This window comes from Athene cunicularia (assembly GCF_003259725.1).
Source record: "Athene cunicularia isolate RWA chromosome 9 unlocalized genomic scaffold, athCun1 chr9_part1, whole genome shotgun sequence".
In the NCBI taxonomy this organism is placed as follows: domain Eukaryota; kingdom Metazoa; phylum Chordata; class Aves; order Strigiformes; family Strigidae; genus Athene; species Athene cunicularia.
Window position 1 is genome coordinate 11,105,070 of NW_020799110.1, and position 17,353 is coordinate 11,122,422.

At 44.7% G+C, this 17,353-nt stretch overlaps 1 protein-coding gene across 1 annotated transcript in view; it reads right to left on the reverse strand.

The window, feature by feature from the left end:
- DIS3L2 (DIS3 like 3'-5' exoribonuclease 2) overlaps positions 1-17,353 on the reverse strand; it is a 189,896-nt gene that overhangs the window by 48,606 nt on the left and 123,937 nt on the right. The window contains exon 13 of the mRNA XM_026854640.1: positions 15,966-16,199. Within this exon, the coding sequence (XP_026710441.1) occupies positions 15,966-16,199 (234 nt within the window). The remainder of the gene's footprint in view (positions 1-15,965; positions 16,200-17,353) is intronic.

The following is a 17,353-nucleotide window of genomic DNA, read 5'->3' on the forward strand; positions in this document are numbered from 1 at the left end:
AGGAGCCAAGGGCAGATCAAACATAGCAAATCCTATTTTAAGTTTGTTAATGCTAACTGCTCCCCCTGCTAAGCCACTAATGGAGCTGTGAGAACCCAGGAGCACAGATTAATTCGGTGCCCAGGTACTGCTTCATGCCTGGAGGGATTTCCGCAGAGTTGCACTAGAAGACAGATGAAAGCTTGTAATACCCTCCATACAAGAGATAAACCCATTAAAATATGAACAGCCACTGTGTCGATATGATAAGAGTGTGCCAGGTAACGAGAGATACAAACTATTTCCAGGTTTAGTTATATCTGCAAGCCATTAAACCGGACTATGAAGCTGCAGAATACCCTGATCACACCATGCTGATCTCATTTTGACATTCTTCCCCATCCTCTGGGGCGCTTCTGTGAAACACCTGGCAGTTCCAAAGTCCAGTCCTAGCACTGCTGACTGAAGCTTTGCTCATTCTCTCGGGATGATCTGGACTCTCTTGCAGCTTGTTACAACCTGCCAGGACTTCAGGCAGCTGTGACATGTCCTTGGCCAAACCTTCTCCCCCTGACACTGTCAGCAGCACAGGATGGGAAGGCATCTCCTGCCATACACACTCAGCCCGCTGCCTTCTGCAGAGGATCTTCTGAGCACACCGACCCCCAGAAAACACCACCCAGCATCCTGCCATGGCAGCGCCAGCTCCCTCCTCCCCGGGCAGGGGCGGGCTGTATGCCATGACCTCCTCTCCCTTACTGAACTGAATCTCACGGTGTGTCCAAGCATGGTTCTTTGGTGCAGAAGCAGGAGATCCAAAGCTTTCTAAGGACATCCCTGCCCATTCCCATGGACAGCAGGAGCTGGTGCTGTTTAGCACAACCACCAGGCTCCCCTGGGAAGGGGCTGGCTGTGTCTCAGTTGAATTCCTCTGGCAGCAACCTGTTCCCACTGACACTTTCCTAGGGACCTTGCAGCTCCGCTGTCACAGGGAAAGAAGGAAGCAGGAGTGGACAGAGGCCAGGCGACTTGTCCCAGCGAGCCCAGAGCCCGCTAGCAGCAGGACAGGCACCTGCCCTTCTACTAACCCATGGCCAGACATCCTCCTCTGGCTCCGACGTGGCTGCACTTCAGCAGGGAAGCGATTTCTGCATGTAGATGCTTCAAAAAAGGGCCCTGGCAAGGTTCACTCCAAAAAGGTGCTGTGTAAAATGTAAAGTATTTTTGTAGCGCCAAGCTGATGTCAGAGCCCACGACGCTGCTGTTGATCCCCGGGTTGGAGCGTGGGGGGTAGGATCAGTGATCTTCTTCCAGCATTAACGCACAGCAGGCTGTTTATAACCCTCTATTCCACACTGTTATTTAACATATGTAAGGGGCTTGACATGGTTTATGTTCGGTAGTTGTGGTTTCCAAGCAGTATTGCATTTCTTCAAAATGAAGATACTTAATATTTTAAAACTATTTTTAAAACCAGTCACAAATCTGCAATCTTTTACATCATTCCTCCTTCCTCCTATCAAACCCAAACCATAACACACAGTCACAGAAGATCTGCAAGCTCACGTGTGAGACCTCAGCTACAAGAAACTCATGTGTGCAGGCACACACACATACAAAGGGAAACTCAAAGCTGTAATTCAGTTAAATTGGTACAAGCTATGTTTAAGGTTTCAAAGACATCCGGGATGTAGTCCACTGTTTAGAGTTGTGGGTACCAGCACACCATATGTGGAGAAGGAGAATCTAAGAGCTGAACCAAAGCATGAAGTATTTATTTAATAATCTGCCTCAGCAAGCGTAAGGAAATTAAAAGGTTTCCTGCCCCTGGGAGTTCAGCAGACTAGCAACCTGATCATGTATCATCCGAAAGTCTCATCACTGCCTTCCCTTTCCAGGACTGACCCCATCCATTCCTAAAGCAAGTCACAGCAGAACTGAATCTCTAATTTCCATTCTTAACATACCCCTCCATGAGGCAGAGTTGGCTGGGGCAGGGAAGTCTTAGAAAAAGCTTTAGAAACTATCCTTAAAAGAGAGTCTGTAAAGCACCGCTCCCTAGAAATGCCTGGCTTCTGCAGAGCATGGCAGCTCTTGTGCAGAGTTCTCTATTTTTTTGCAGTAGTTTTGCATAAATCAGACTTTCCAGTTTCCAAACTTGATGGACTTGGGGCTTTGTTGGGTTAATTTTGTCCGGTCAGTCCTGGAATTGGAGTTGTCCATACCAAAGCGGTAAGTTTTAAAGGCAGAAACCAACACCATATTTTACAGAGACAGTCAAGTTCTTATTAGTTATTTAATCCAACAATATTAAAAGGAGACACGCCGCTTTCTCAGTCATTTTTCCATTCGTAGTATTTTGTTTTGTTTTTTTAAACCCATGAGCCTAATCCTTAATTTCTCTATGGAAAAGCTGGAAGAGAAATATTACAGGGACGAAGGATCAGCCTCCTAGAGCATCCACTGTGCTCGCTCACCCCTTGGAGTGGTTACTGGGTTTGTTGTTGAGCTTATTATTTTAAATACACTCTGCAAGTAAATAAATAAATAAATTTATATCCAGGCATTGGTATTAGTTTGTGAAGGAGACCCAGACAATGCACGGGAGGCTAGAAAGGAGCCAGTAAATTCTAAGGGTGTAGAACAGGAGAGGGGATTAAGCCTGGTGATTAAATTAGACAACGCATGAATACATTCCAATGCACAACATCACTCAAGCACTGGACAAAACATATGGCAACAATGGAAAGCGCTGCCCACGAGGTCACCTTTAATATGATTAGCCATGGACGCCTGAAAGGAGATCTTCCAAGTACCAGCGTGCTAACCCCCCTTTGTGCAGGGCAGAGAAGCACCCTCTGAAAGCCTTTGAGGCTCCGTGAACCCCGCACAAGGCTGCAGTGTGCTAAGGGATGTGCCCAAGTCCATTGAAAGCAGGACACAAAAAAAATGAGCCTCAAGGCCAGGCGAGCACGCTGAGAGTGGCTTTTGTTCCCTGCTTGCAGGGCACTGGCAGGAACCGTCCCCAGGGTGTCGTGCCTGACAGCTGGGTCACCCCACGGGCTCTCCTGTTCCGCTTGGACTTTTCAACTCCACTGGCCCACATTCACCAGCATGGCTTGCCTCTTTGAAGAGGGAGAAAGCGCCTCATCCATCACTGACACGAAGGGAGTTAATTCACTTCTTTACAACTGGAAAGGCTTTTGCTGTGAGCAGGAGGGAGTGCAGGAAGAGTAATGAAATCCAAAAGGGAGCCAAATGATGCTTTCCTCTGCTAGACGCCAGCACTGGCAGCGCTTGCTGCTGGCACAGCCTGTGGTGGGTGAAAGGAGACTCTTTTGTGGTATGCCATTAGCTACTTCCAAGGCCTCAGTTCATGTTTACCACAGCCACTGTGTTACTTCACTTGGTATTTTTTTCCAGTCCTGTTGATCACACTGCAGAACTGACCGAGTCCGTTTGGAAGCCTTGCTCACAGAAAGCAGAAACAAATTGCTTTTTGAAAGGACTATTTTTTTTTTTTTCTTCCCTAAACCAAACCTCACACTACTTTCCATAAATCCAACCTAAGGCTGAAATCCCCACTTAAATCTAAAGAGCAGAGGTCCCTGCTAGGCTTTGCCCACGCCGGTTATGGCCCAACCGTGCCGCTTACCCCGGCGCGGGGGCAATGCCACCAGGGGTGCCAGCACCAAGCTATGCTGGCCCGACTGCACTAGAGGGCATCTTGCACCCCGGCATTTGTCTGCACCACACAACACTGCAGCCACATCAAGTAAAACCCCGTTACAACAGCAGCCAGCAGGTTGTCTTGTCAGCTGCAATGAGAAGAAACGCTTGATGACATTAAAGATAACCTCGTGTGAGTCACTTTGCATGACTGCCTTGCTGTAATCAGGTGACCCTTCAGACTGCTGAACTCTACCCCACAGGACCTTGGCACGCTTGGCCGAGTTCCTTGCAAGGTTTCTGCAGGCCTTTGGTATTTCAGATTCCAGGCAATGACTAATCAGGGACACATGAGGGACAGGCCCAACAGTAAACCTCTTCCACATACTTTGTATCTGCACAGTTGGGTGGGTGAAAGTCATGGAGACAACCTCAGGAGGAACTTGTTCCGACCACACAGGGCCCAGCAGCTTCAAACGATCAATGACAAAGCAACAAGAAACACGGCACAGGATGACTGCCAGCTGAGCTCCTGCTATTGCCAGGAAAGGGAAAGGATCATCTCCCAGAGCCCTTTCCAGCTTCACATTTCCAGGATGCCATAACTCTGCTCAAGCCTTGACACAGCACATCTCAGGCATCGCACTGTCACAGCTGACATTCAGCAAGCTGTGAAATGCCACCCTCTCATACCGAAGAATTGCATTGGACCCTTCTAAAAGGTCCCATAGACTCTCATGGGATCTGCCAAGACTGAAGATCAAGCCAGTTTCTAATGAAACAAGGTAGATGGAGCAGCAGCTCCATGAAGGAAGGCAAGATTTTTTTTTTATTTCAGACAAACAAAAAAACCCTCCCCCAACATAACTCTTTCAAAATGAAAATTAATGACAGTTGGGAGAAATGCCTGTGGTGCACCCATATCTTGGCTATTTAAGCTCTTTTCAGCAAGTCTTCCTCCTCTGAATTGTATTTTGTACCCATCGCTGTGCCACCACTATTACAAAGGGTACTTGCAGCAAAATCACCGATCCTCAGTGCTGGGTCCAAAGCAAGCTACAGACCTACCAGACAGCAAGAGCAAGGAATAACCAGGCCTGGCAGCACACCAAGCCAAAGCTGTGCAAGAAACCCACCAGCCCAAAGAAGTCAGTTGTAGAAGCTGCCTGCCTTTCAACAATTTTCCTGAGGGCATGAAGCACAGATGTCACTTTGCTCAACTGCTTGGGGGTTAGGACAAATCCCCTCTTTCCTGCAGTGCTCAGCTACAGATGGTAGCTTGGAACTCAAAAGAAAGACGGTCATCAAGTTCCCCCTGAGGAGCAGCCATTTCTCCTTACAAAGGGGGCACGCAAGGGCAGGTTTAACACACCCCCATCTGCTGGATTTCTTCATTCCAAGACGCATGTACAACATCTTGTTGGTCCTGACATGCGGAGACCAACTGGCTTCTGTCCTGGGCCTGACCTATGGAAACTCCATTTAGTTACCACGTTTCTATCTGGCCTCTCTCAGTATTCACTGTCTACTCTAGGCTTTATCTTAAAACTCCTGGGACACTGAGCAACAGCATTCCTGCAGCATGGAGAACCTCAGAGGGTTTAATACTGCTTTGCACTCTTTTAAGAAAAGATACATCCATTTGCTATCTCAGCTGGTTGCAACAGCACCATGTTCATGGTCTTCAAACCAATTTCAAGGAGCCTGTACAAATGCTTGAGAATTTGAGAAGAGATGACCACACTGCACAAGGATTTCAAGGTTGGTCCCCTGCATAAAGGTTATTTAATAGCAGCACCCCTTGGCACCACGTTATGGATCCATCAATACAGCTACCTCTTACTCCTACTTAAACATGAGAAACCAGTAACTCCCCTGCTCATTTAACCACCTATATGTTGTCCACTGGCTTATTTAAAATAAGCAAACCCAAAACAACTCATGAGCAAGGCAGTGCAAGCACAGTATTAAAGACTATCAACCATCACTTTCAGTAATGTTTGAAAATAATAAAAAACAGAGAGCTGAAGTGAAAATTCAAAACCTCAAAGTAATTTCAACCATACATACATGAGAAGGGAAAAGTTTATACATGATGCAACAGAAAAAATGACTCACTTTCCAAAATGCCAAAGCCTGTTTTAGTTCATTCTGTCTTCTATACCTGTTAAACACATCACTGACAAATTATTCAATAAATTGCATTTTTTTAAAAAAATCCCATTTTAGCTATTTAAGCATTTTATTTCCTAGTACTGTGGGTCAGGTTCTACTCTAACATGCTAATCAGAAGTAAAGTGCTAGCTGGATCAATGAGATTTCTTCTTGGAAAAGCAAGGAGATTCTTGAGATTAAAACAGAGACCTTGAAATTGAGGTAAAACTGAAGCCTTAAAGCTAATGCAAACTCTTGTTAATTCATGGGGCTGAGTATTTCTCAGCTGGAGTGCTGGTCCCTGCATTGCCATGAGACACCCAACGAGCTCCAGCTCCGCAGTCCCCGAGGTCAGCAGGATCAGAGGGATCAAACCCATGACACGGCCAGTTTACCTCAACTGTCAAGGAAGGCACAAGTTAAATTTTGTTGCATTCAGGTTAGACTGTTTTTCAAAAAAAACCAAACAATATGACTATTTGGCTAGTTTGTATTTATGTGACAAACCCCAGTTTTTCAAGTCCAGTTAAAGGAATTACCCTCAAAACCCCCTTCACAGTGATTTTGCACGGCTGGTTTCTTTCAGACGTCTGAAGTCTCTCAAACCACTGTAGTTCAACAAGCTTGTGAGGCTACTTTCTCACTGCCTCTTGCTTAGTTTTCAAGTGACCATCAATTTAATGGTAGCCCATCACAGACCGGCAAGAGACTGTCACCACCCTGGTTGGTAACTAACTAGCACAAAAGCAATTCATCTGCTACCAGCCTGGACCCAAACTGGAGAAGGCATTCCCTTCAGAGGGCAAAGTTCAATAGCCCTGTCAGATTTTAAGGTGTTGACAATGCAACAACTTGTGAATATGTATCGTTGGGGAGAGATGGGCATTTATGCCTCAAGATGGAAGCAGGAAGCAGCAAGGAGTCTCCCACAACTGAACACAGCACTGCACAAAGAAGGAGCCCATTAGGAGGTCTTTCTCAAATCTCAAACATGGACAAATCTCAGAAACAAGTGCAATGTGGACCAACAACCTTATCTGAGATGTCACGCTTCGTGTTCCCATTTTACGCAATTACTTATTCAGGGGAAATCTACACTCTGAATTATGCCTGTATGCTTGAACAACTTCCTTATTGCCACATGAAAATGTTGAGAAGGGCAAGGTAAATGATCTAGGCTACTAAAGACAGATTCAAAACCACTTGCTTTCAAAACAAAATCAAGAGGTTGCTCAACAAAATGTACCCCCAGTGAATCACTGCAAACTTCAGCAGAGCATATTATTTCAGGACACACGGGCTTGGACTTGGAATGTTTAAAGATAAACCTGAAAGTGGACTTCAGCAGGTGCTGGCTTCCTCAGAGGGGGCAAGATCAGCTCCATCCTCAGGTCAGCTGCTGGTATCTTGGCTAAGGCTCGTGTAGCCTCATTTCAGATGGCTGTGGAAACCACAGGTGCTTTCTGAGCTTCTTTGTACTTCAGCATCCATATGGTATGGATGAGAAAAGATAAAACATCCCAGGACTCAGGAGTGATCATGCCCAGAGACATCTGATAAAATGAGCTGTGTTCATGGAAAGCAAGAATTTTTTCTCCTCTCATTTTGGAATTGAAATGAGAAATCACAGAACTGCAACATCTGAATCTTTCATCTCCTTCCAAATGTTGTCTTTTGTCATTATACAATTAGCCTTTCTCCCATTTACTGTTAGGTGAAACAGAACTGGCTCTGACAAAGAGCTGCTACATCTTCACCTATGGCAGACTGATCACATTTGAAGTTACATCACTCAACACCCAGTGACTCCATCGAAAGAGAATGATGGATTAGCCATGCAGTCAGCTATAATTAATACCTGAAAAAAACCCTTGTCAAGACTCTGTTCAAATCAGTGATAAACAGAATCTGAAACAAAAGACTTTCTGATGACGTCTGCTCATCGCCGGGGAAGAAAAACACCATCAACTGAAGGGCAAGACTCTCAGAACAAGGATTGTTTCCTCTGCAGAAAATGTGAAAGAATTTCCTCCCAGCACTCACCCCATATGCACCTCTATGCAAACACATGTTTTCCTTGGTTTTATCTGTCTTGCTATCAGAAACACTGAAGAACCAGTTTGTTTCTGCTTCATTGAGAACCAGTTTTTCCATCCTGAACCTCTTTCAATATAACCAACAGAAGCCACTACTTCTCTCCCTACCAACCTCAAAAATACCAGTGAGTGGCCTGCTCAGCTGGATCAAGCACTGAATTCTCTGTTCACCTTAGCTATCAGCTTCCCATTTGGGACACATTCCACAACACTAAGCCTCCATTTGCCACACAGGCCCTCTCATTGCCCTAAAGATGTTATTTGGCACTGAGGTCCCTATGAGTAAGTGACTCCAGGCTGCCTGTCCCACAGGCATGGGCAAGACTCATCCATGTCCAGCTAGACCAGGAAACCAAGAGATGTCTACTTCATGTGTGAATTTGGAGTACCTGCAAATGCCTCCAGCCCTACCCGCAGGTCAGCATATGATGACTGCCAGCTCACCCCAATTCTACAACAGCTGATCACGGACTGGAGTCAACAGATAGAAAAAGTCAAGCAATTTGGAAGGTATGACAAAGTACTGACCACTGCAACCCTGTCCTGTGCAAGCAAGAGAGACTTCCATGGGATAGCAGTGCACTGGCTTGGTCCTGGCACATAGAAGCAAAGCCTGAGAACTGAAAGGACTGGGCAGAGAGACCACTTGTGAAACACACGGATTGCTTCTGCATTGCAGAGACATGCTGGCCACAGTTCAGCCCTTCATGCTGATGTGCCTTGTTTCTCTGCTTTGCACCATCAGAATTACCTGCTGGGAAACTGGGATAAAAAAATCCTGACCTTAAAAGAGCCAGCAATAAACAGCAGAAACAAAAAAGCACCAATTCTTATTCAATAGGTGTCAGTAATAAACATGAGAGGAAGAGTACGGTCAGTGCTGGCCTATGGCACTGGATTTGGCCTGAGAATCAGAAAAAGGCTGTCCTGCCAGCTCTGCCCCTGACTCACTGCGTGAGCTCAGGCAACTGCTTCACCTCTTCATGCCGTTCACATCGCCTGTAAGGATGGAGCTGGCCTCCCCTCTGGTACTTACTGTGAGGCTCACAGATGAAAGAAGCTGTTGCTATGCCAAACAGCATCTCAAAATTAAAGCGTAAGACCCTTTTTGTTTTGAGAAGTTTCTGAACTTGCATATCTATGGTAGATTTAATAAAACTCAAGGGTTAAGCTGTATTTGTTTAGAAGAAAAGCACTTGTACATGACTGGCGAACTTGAATATCCGAGCTAGCGGCTGGAATACTTACTCCAGGAAGAATAAAGTCATAATCCACTCTTGCATTACTGATGGTAAATTAATGCCAGAGCACCACTGTGTGGGGAGCTCCTTCCTGGCTGTGTTTGCCCAGACATCTGGCTGCGGTGGCTCCCAGCACGATGCTCTACAGCCGAGCCCTGTGCTCCAGTGTCCGACTCCCCCCTCCTGCCAGAGCCAGCTCGACCACTTCACCACCTGCTCCTGCTGGGACACAGCTGCTCAGCTCTAAAAGAACGATCAGGGAACTGCAGGACATGTGCGACAACATCAATCCTACTCACACCCCTGGGAGGACTTCATTAAAATCCCAGGGCAAAAGATTAGATTCGTAGGGCCTTCCACTCAAAATCCTAATTTAATCAAAATATTTTAAAACCTACTGGCAATGCAAACATCTCCATGCAAGCAGAAAGATGCTCAGCCAACACAGACCTCCTCCATAACACAACCCCGCAACGCCTCCTTCCTGCGCGCATCCTCGGCGTGTGTGCAAACTGCCCGATCTGAGCCGTTAGCTGTTCCTGACGACAATGATGACATTTCATATTTGCCTGTAAAGTACCATGTTCCCTATGGTATTGTTTGAAAGACATTTTGAAAATCATTCCTACTTCACTAACGCACCTTTGCAAATGCATTTCGATTACTCCTGCGGGGAAGAGCAGTATCCCCCAGTAGAAAGCTGCGGCCCAAGATGCTCATTTTGACGTATTAACTGGGGCTATGCAAAAGACATAAAATCCCCAAAGGAAATTAATCTCCAAATACATCCAACATTCCCCCAGCTGCCTTATGTATCACACAGCATAAGCAACTGTCCATAATGATCATATAGCACCTGCTGTCCCCATTCTGGGTATCAGTGATGTCTCTTTAACCAGACATCAAAGAGAAGGAGCAGACAATGGTGGAATTGTGATAGGAAGTGAATAGTGAAAGCTCCTTGTCAGTCTGCATTTCCATTTATCTTACTGCACCATACATACAGCCCACTCTGCCTCTGTTGTCATGTTCATGCACTGTTGCTGTAACGGCCTCTTTAGGGAGGTATCATGGCAGTTTTCAGGATTTTATAAATGGGTCTTTTGGATTTTCTTTTGGGCCAAAGCAAGTGCCAAAGCAGGTACACACCTCAACCTACTCTAAGGGAAACAAATTGGGGGTGAATTTGATACCAGAGTCACATCCTAAGTGATGAGCACCAGGGACTTTCTCTTTGAGACTGGACAAAAATCCAACAAACAAAGCAATGCTCCCCAGAGAGATGCGGCCAAGAGTCCGGGGTTGGAGCAAAGCCTTTTACTCCTCCCCAGAAAGGTGCATGCACTGAGAGTGTGCAGGGGTAGCACATACAGCAGCCGGGGCTAGAAAACCTAAGCATCACACTAGGGAGTACTCAAGCCAGGATGGCCTCTCCTGCCACAACAGCACTGTAAGACATAAATTCAGATCATGCTGTTAGGGAAAACAGGCGTATTCAGTTAACTGAGGTCTATACAATAGTATAGCCCTTTGCTGTCCCACCTGAACAGTTCTTCCAACCCAAAGTGCCTTCCATCCGTATAATAATATATTGTATTTTGTGCACAATGACCGTTCACCCAGAGTATAAATATTTATCACTTCCACGTAGCAAGAAGACCTGAATGCTTACTATACAGATATGAGGCAGGAAATATGACAAAACAATTTTCCATAATTATGTCCAGCAGTTATTCATATTGGAAAATTTTAATGGTGACAGTAATTAATCTGTGGCTCTTGAGATTTCCAATTAAATGGCATTAGCTGGAGTAACTGTTTAAAAATATGTGTCTGTCCTATCCCATTAGCCACAACTAAATATGAAATCTCCCAACATACAGTGTCACATCCTGCACATACAATGTCCTTCTTTCTCCTCCTTTTCCATGTGTGAATGGCTTGAGTCAACTTCTCAAAGCTGTCTGCATTAGGTAGGCAGGGTCAGTTCTGAGAGGTTCCAAAACTACACAGAGCTGGTTAAATATCCAGTATGCCATAGATCTGGGTGTTCTGGAGCTGGTATTCTGCACACATTCTGGTGTTTGGGGTCTTTGTGCTTGTTTTCCTATGTTTCCTGCAGCAGAAATACTGTAATACTTCAGGACTCCCACCAACCTTCATTAAACAAAGCTATTCTCAAAATCCACTTATTTTTTTTATCCCCAGCACTCACAGACAGGACCATAGGCAAGGTCTCCAGTGTGATACAGAGCTACAACAATACAATTTTTAGTATCTTTAAGTTACTCAAAGCAATAGAGACCCACAGGGAAAATCAACCCTTGCTCAGATGACAAGACAGCAGCATGGCACACAGTCTGGGAGGAAGCAGAAGTGAGACCATCTCACTAGCAATTCAACTCTTAAATTTGCATTTAAAAGTTCTTATCTTTGCCATTTTTACCCCCTTTTTTTTTTTCTTCCCTTTTCACACACACCTGCAAAGCTGAATGTCTGTTACACAGAAAACAAGGAGAGAAGCTATTCTAGCAAACAACTCAACGCCATAAACTGGGGTAACAGAAATGCACTTTAGGTTGTTCTCACAATGAACTTTGGACAATGCCAATGTTTTGGGCAGCCAGGTGTAAGTGTGCTGGCAAAGGCAGAATCACCAGCACAACAAAAGTCACCGCTCAGATCACAGACAGCTGTCATAGAGACAGATCAACATCCCGGGGTATTCTCATTTTAAATACGCACGGAAATCCTTTTTAACCAGTCTTCTTGTAGACATCTGTCCTTATGATTCATTTATAAACTGCTGAGGCCAAAAAGAGAACCATTTATCAGTAGGTCTCCTCTAGGCAGGCTGAAGCTAAGGAGCTTTTCTGCAAACTTGATTTTTTTGTTGAAAGCAAGTTTCTATCTGATTCTCTGGCTAGTGTTTCCAAAAGCTGTGGTTTGGGGAAGTGATCCAGCTTCAAAGTAACCTGGCCAGGAAAAAAAAGGAAAGCTGTGGGTTGTGCTCACTTTGGATTTTAAAGCAGGTCAGATCCCTGCTCCCAATTTATAGTGTGGGTGCACCACGAGCCATGAGAGGATAGCACAGGGGTGGCATTTCATGGTCCTGGGCAGGAAAGAGGCGGTGGAGGCAAAGACAGTATTGTAAATATATGAACATTTTTTCTCAAAGTCACAGTGCAAGGCACCTCCTGCCTTTACATCTAAAAGCTGCAGCTCCAAATGAGAAGGAAAAGAAATACATTAATCTCTGTCTGTGTGGACAGAGTTTCATAAGCTCCTTAGCTGCTGAAGATGCAAAGGCTTTAAACCTCTAAAATTCAGTGCTCAGCTGCCTTCTGGAGCTAGGAAACTGGCAGGCAGCACAGGAAACCATATCCTACGGAAAAAAAAAAAAAAAAACCAACAAAACAGAAGGGGCCTATGAGGACAGCAAGATCCCACGGAGTGACAGATGTGTTGCTCTGGTTGCAAAGAAGGTCCTCAGACCCAAGGTCCAAGGCAGCAGGATTCCCCCACAGACCTCTGTAGAGGCATAAAAGGAACTGGGAGGGGAGAGAGTGGCAGATATGTAGGCTGCCATGGCCAGGAGCAAACCAAGGCAGGAATTCAAAATTACACAGCCCCAAAGAGACACATATGTACTGATTCTGAATCTACAAATCCTAAGCTTTCAAGACCGTATGTTATCTCTGTAATCTGTCTCAAGGTCTTCTGTGTGACTCAGACATATAATTCCCAAGTTATTAAAAAAATACATATATTCTTCATCCATTGAGCTACAGAAATTTCTGCTTCTAAAATTACCGCTAAAAGATAAAACCATGGGCGAGATGCCACTCTCACACTACATCATAAAAATTCAGCAGTGACATTCAAACAGAAAACATTGCCCTCACAATGGCATGGCCAGCCTGACACTGTTGCATCTTACTGGAGGCATCTTATGTCAGGTACAGAGAGTTCCCTGGCCAACCAGTATTTCTGCTGTTATAAATAAATCGCCTTAAATGGCTGCATCTGAGAGATGTTCTTGGTTTTGGGGAATAAACCCTAAATTATACAGATGCTATGTGGGAGATCAATATCATTCCAAAGAGGAAACTGAGGCAGACAGGGAGAGCACCAACCCAAGGCCACCACAGCCAGTGGCAAATCAGGATGGGAGATTCTTTCCCCCATGGTTTTCTTAATACTAACAGAAAGCACAAGACCATGTCAGGCTGAAAAATGGCAGGCTGGAAGTGAGGAAAAAAAAGTCATCACTGTTCAATCAGGAGTGACCCCAAGGTGGAAGCTCTTGAATATAATGCAATGTATAGGAAGAGGGCTCACATCCCTTGGAAAAAAAAGCACAGGAGTCACCCATGCCCAGCCACCCCCTTCCTTAAGACTGTGGGATGATCATTTCCTTTGCTCACATATTTATTTGGAATCTGATAATTCATTGCCCCTAGTTTCCTGCTGAAGTTTGTTTTCCATTGTTCAGGATTTACATTACTCAACAGGAAATCAGTGAGAGGTCCAGTGATTAGAAAGGTGTGTTTCCCATTCAGACCCACCCTTGCTCACTTGCTCGGGGCTGCAAGTTGGACCCAGCACACGACTGTGTCCATGAGAACTCAGGGAAGTGGGGAAGCAAAGGCAGAGGGACTTGTCTCCTGTTAAAAGCTACAGATTGCTTTGTCCAGCCATACACCGCTGGCCATGTCCACACACCCATCCCTCACATACTGTTTGTACTCAGGCCTTACAGTGACCACTTTCTCCATGTGCTCGGGAGGGTGTACTTTATCAAAATACAAATATCAAGACAGTACTTAAAACGAGTAAGGATGGAGAAAGTGTCCCTTGAACTAGAATACACTTCCTTCTCAAAGACCATTACTTTCGCTCTGACACTCTTGCCAAGGGAGAGAAACTCTGTGCAGCATAAAGTGCCACTTGTGAGCCATAATTCAGTTTATCACATTGGTGAGGAACTAGACTGAGTAGGAATCAGCCCTCTCTGGTGCCCTTAGCAGTGGCTTTTAAGCCCGAACTCACACATGATGCTCCAATACATTCTCTTTAATGGCTCCTCTAGCAGTGCAGAACAAAACAAAACACTGCTAAATCTTTAATGGGGTATCACTGGAACAGAATGCTTCCCAGGCCAAATCCTCCCATTGAAAATGCCACAGCTGTTTTAGAACATATTTTCCTGAGGTTAGTTTGGTAACAGGTACTCAACTCAGGCACATACAGTGACCACTCAGCACTACACTCTAAGTGTGACTTGCAGAATGCAGCTGGTGCACAGCTCCCAGTACTGCCAACTGTAGTTCCAATCCAGACATCTCCAAGGCTTCCCAGTTAGCTCATCAAGTGCAAAGGCTGGATTTTGTTTTATGTTTCTCTAGCATTCAGAGTGTGCTTGGGAACAAAAGCCCAGCTTATTAGCCACTGTATGACACACCTCAAAGAGGGAAGCCTCTGTTCCAAAAGAGGTTTAAGAAAACTCTGTATGACTTCACAGTGGGAGTCTGATTTCCAAAAATTATTTGAATATCATTTTAAGAATGATTATTTCATTTAGGCAAGGAGGGACCTTGAGCAAATACTCTTGCTCCAGATTCACTTATGTGTGCCTAACCAGTGCTCCAAGTCTTCCTACAACAGATGTAGGCAAGATAGCCTCAGACACCACAATGCCTACACCAGAAAGTTTATTCTAAAGTGTAACTCCAACCCCTTCTACTGAAACTCAAGAATCTCATCCAGTCCATCTTAGACATGGGGAAAAGCACATTGCCTCTTCTTCACAGCAGCTTCGCCAGACTAAGCCATGTCCTCTGTCAGAGAAAGTCAGAGATTACAGACACTCCTTGCTCTTGTTGCTCTGCAATGATTTCTCTAAAATTAGACTTTCCTGCAACTGGAGACAACATTGTAATTCTGAGTAAAATGGAAGGGTTACAACATACCTCTTACATACAATAGTCCTGTTTACGTATCTCGGTGTGCTAGCTTCTCTCTCAGCAATATCCTTACGTTGACTCACGCTCATTTTGCAAAATAAAACAATAGATCTTAATTAAGATCTTAATTTTGTCTCCTGCTCAGGAAGGCCACTGGGTTCTATGAATTACTGGAACCTCCTATCCACAAAAACTGTCAGAAGCCACCTCAGAGCAGTTGAACTTCAAATGCAAAAGTGTTTTATGCTGTGATGGTCTAAAATATCTGGATCTACTTGTAAAATAGAAATTACACATACCACAACTGATACAAGATTATTTAAATCACACCAGACAGAAAACCTCCTCACTAGCATTTATTTCTCTGAAACACACCCAACACTTATAAGCATTAGCTTAGATAACATACAGTCATTTTCACTGTGCAGAGAACTCTTACGAAAGTTGTGGAAAATATGAACGTTGCAAGCACAGAAATAAATTTGGAGAATAAGACTTTCACGGTGAGATGTGCACTAAGGATATCTGAACTGCTTGATAATGAATGGCACTGTCATGATTTGTTACACTGTATGAGTTACTTACCCAGTCCACTGGGGTTTTAGAATTTTGAAAAATTTTGAAAGATGGATCACTCCTTAAAAAACAGAAACTTTTTTCTTCTCATCCTACTTTATTTAGTGCTTCTGGTACATGATTTGATGCTGTTCTTAAGAAGACTGACACAAAAAGCTGCCTTTCTATTCCAGCATTGACTATTCCCTTTGAGTTCTTTGACTAATCGGGAAATTCTTAGGGAGTACAACATGAAATTGCTTCAGTGGAGCAGGAGCCCCTTACAGGGACTGAACTTAACTCACCTGGTCTAAGCGCAGAGCACCATCGATGAAGCGCTGTTTGCGGAGGTGCTGGGCAATTCGATGCAGGTTCAGCACAGCTTGCTGGATCTCGGCTATGGAGTGTTGAGGGGAGACAGGAGGCAGTTCTTCAGGCGAGAACACCTTCCCAGGGTTTTCAATTATACTCTGTGCATGCTCATAGCTTAGCTTCACACAGGAGCACATGACTGTCCGCCCAAGCCATTCATCAAGGATCTGCAAAATTGGAAAGTGTCAATTGATCTGAGAACTTATTCTTCCAGTGCACAAAAGCTTGACAAGTTGTACAAACACGGGAAGGAATGACACCAGATATCACTGACTGTGATCTTCAAGTGAAGATCTCCTCACGCTGAGACCATCAGGCTTTTTGCCCATATACGTTCTCTAGTGTCTAGTAACGTGTATATGCACAACACACAGGTGCAGGAGTGGCAATAGGCAGATATACACACGCAGGAAGGGATCTCCTATCTAAAATACAGCAGATTGCATTCCACCTCTAACTGAAGTGTGGCCAGCAGGGCACAAGGGGCTGGCCTTGAAATACTCTTGTTTTCAGGAGCACTGCAGAAACAGTGTCTAACTAGCACTTGTGAAAGTGCCTGAGAAGGACTTTGGTGGGTCTGGAGGAGAGACGGCCAGTCACTGACCCCTTGTTTCTCTGAATATGCCTATGGTCCTAGGCACAAACTCGAGCCAGAAACCTTTCCAAACTGTTTTGGAATCTAGAGGAAAATAATATATAAATCAGCTATAAAATTATTTTATTTTAAACCAGAAGCCATTCCCATTTTAAACTCCGTAACAGAATACCGATGTAGAAGTAGCAATTCAGAATTATTTCTTGAAGCAGAAAGGAAAATCTATTTTCAGCTGAGATATGTAACAGCATCCAAAAGCTCATCAAGCCAGTGAGAAAGCATAGAGGGACAAAGGGGCAGAAGGCTCTTCAGAGGAGTCAAGAGCATTGGCATGAGGGCTCTGGAGATGGATGCAGTCTGTGATAAACCATTCAAAGCACAAGTGCTCAGAGAATGAATGGAGAATTGTAATTCTGCCTTAGCTACAAGTGCCACCTTACCCCTTCATCAGCACAACAGAACATGCTAAATTCTGCAAGTGATGGCGTCTGGGGAGAACAGCCAGCTCTCTCTATGACAGACTCATCAAGGACACTGCTTCAGAAAGGCAAACCCTCTTCTTAACAGGAGAGGATTGATCCCCAAGATACCTTTGTTGCCTCCCTCCCTTATGCCCCACAGAATATAGGTGCAGCATAACTCAGCACCTCAGAGCTCTGAAAGTCACAGGACATTTAGGCTAATTTCTAATTAGAAAGTGTCCTAATATCTGAGATACAGCAAGTG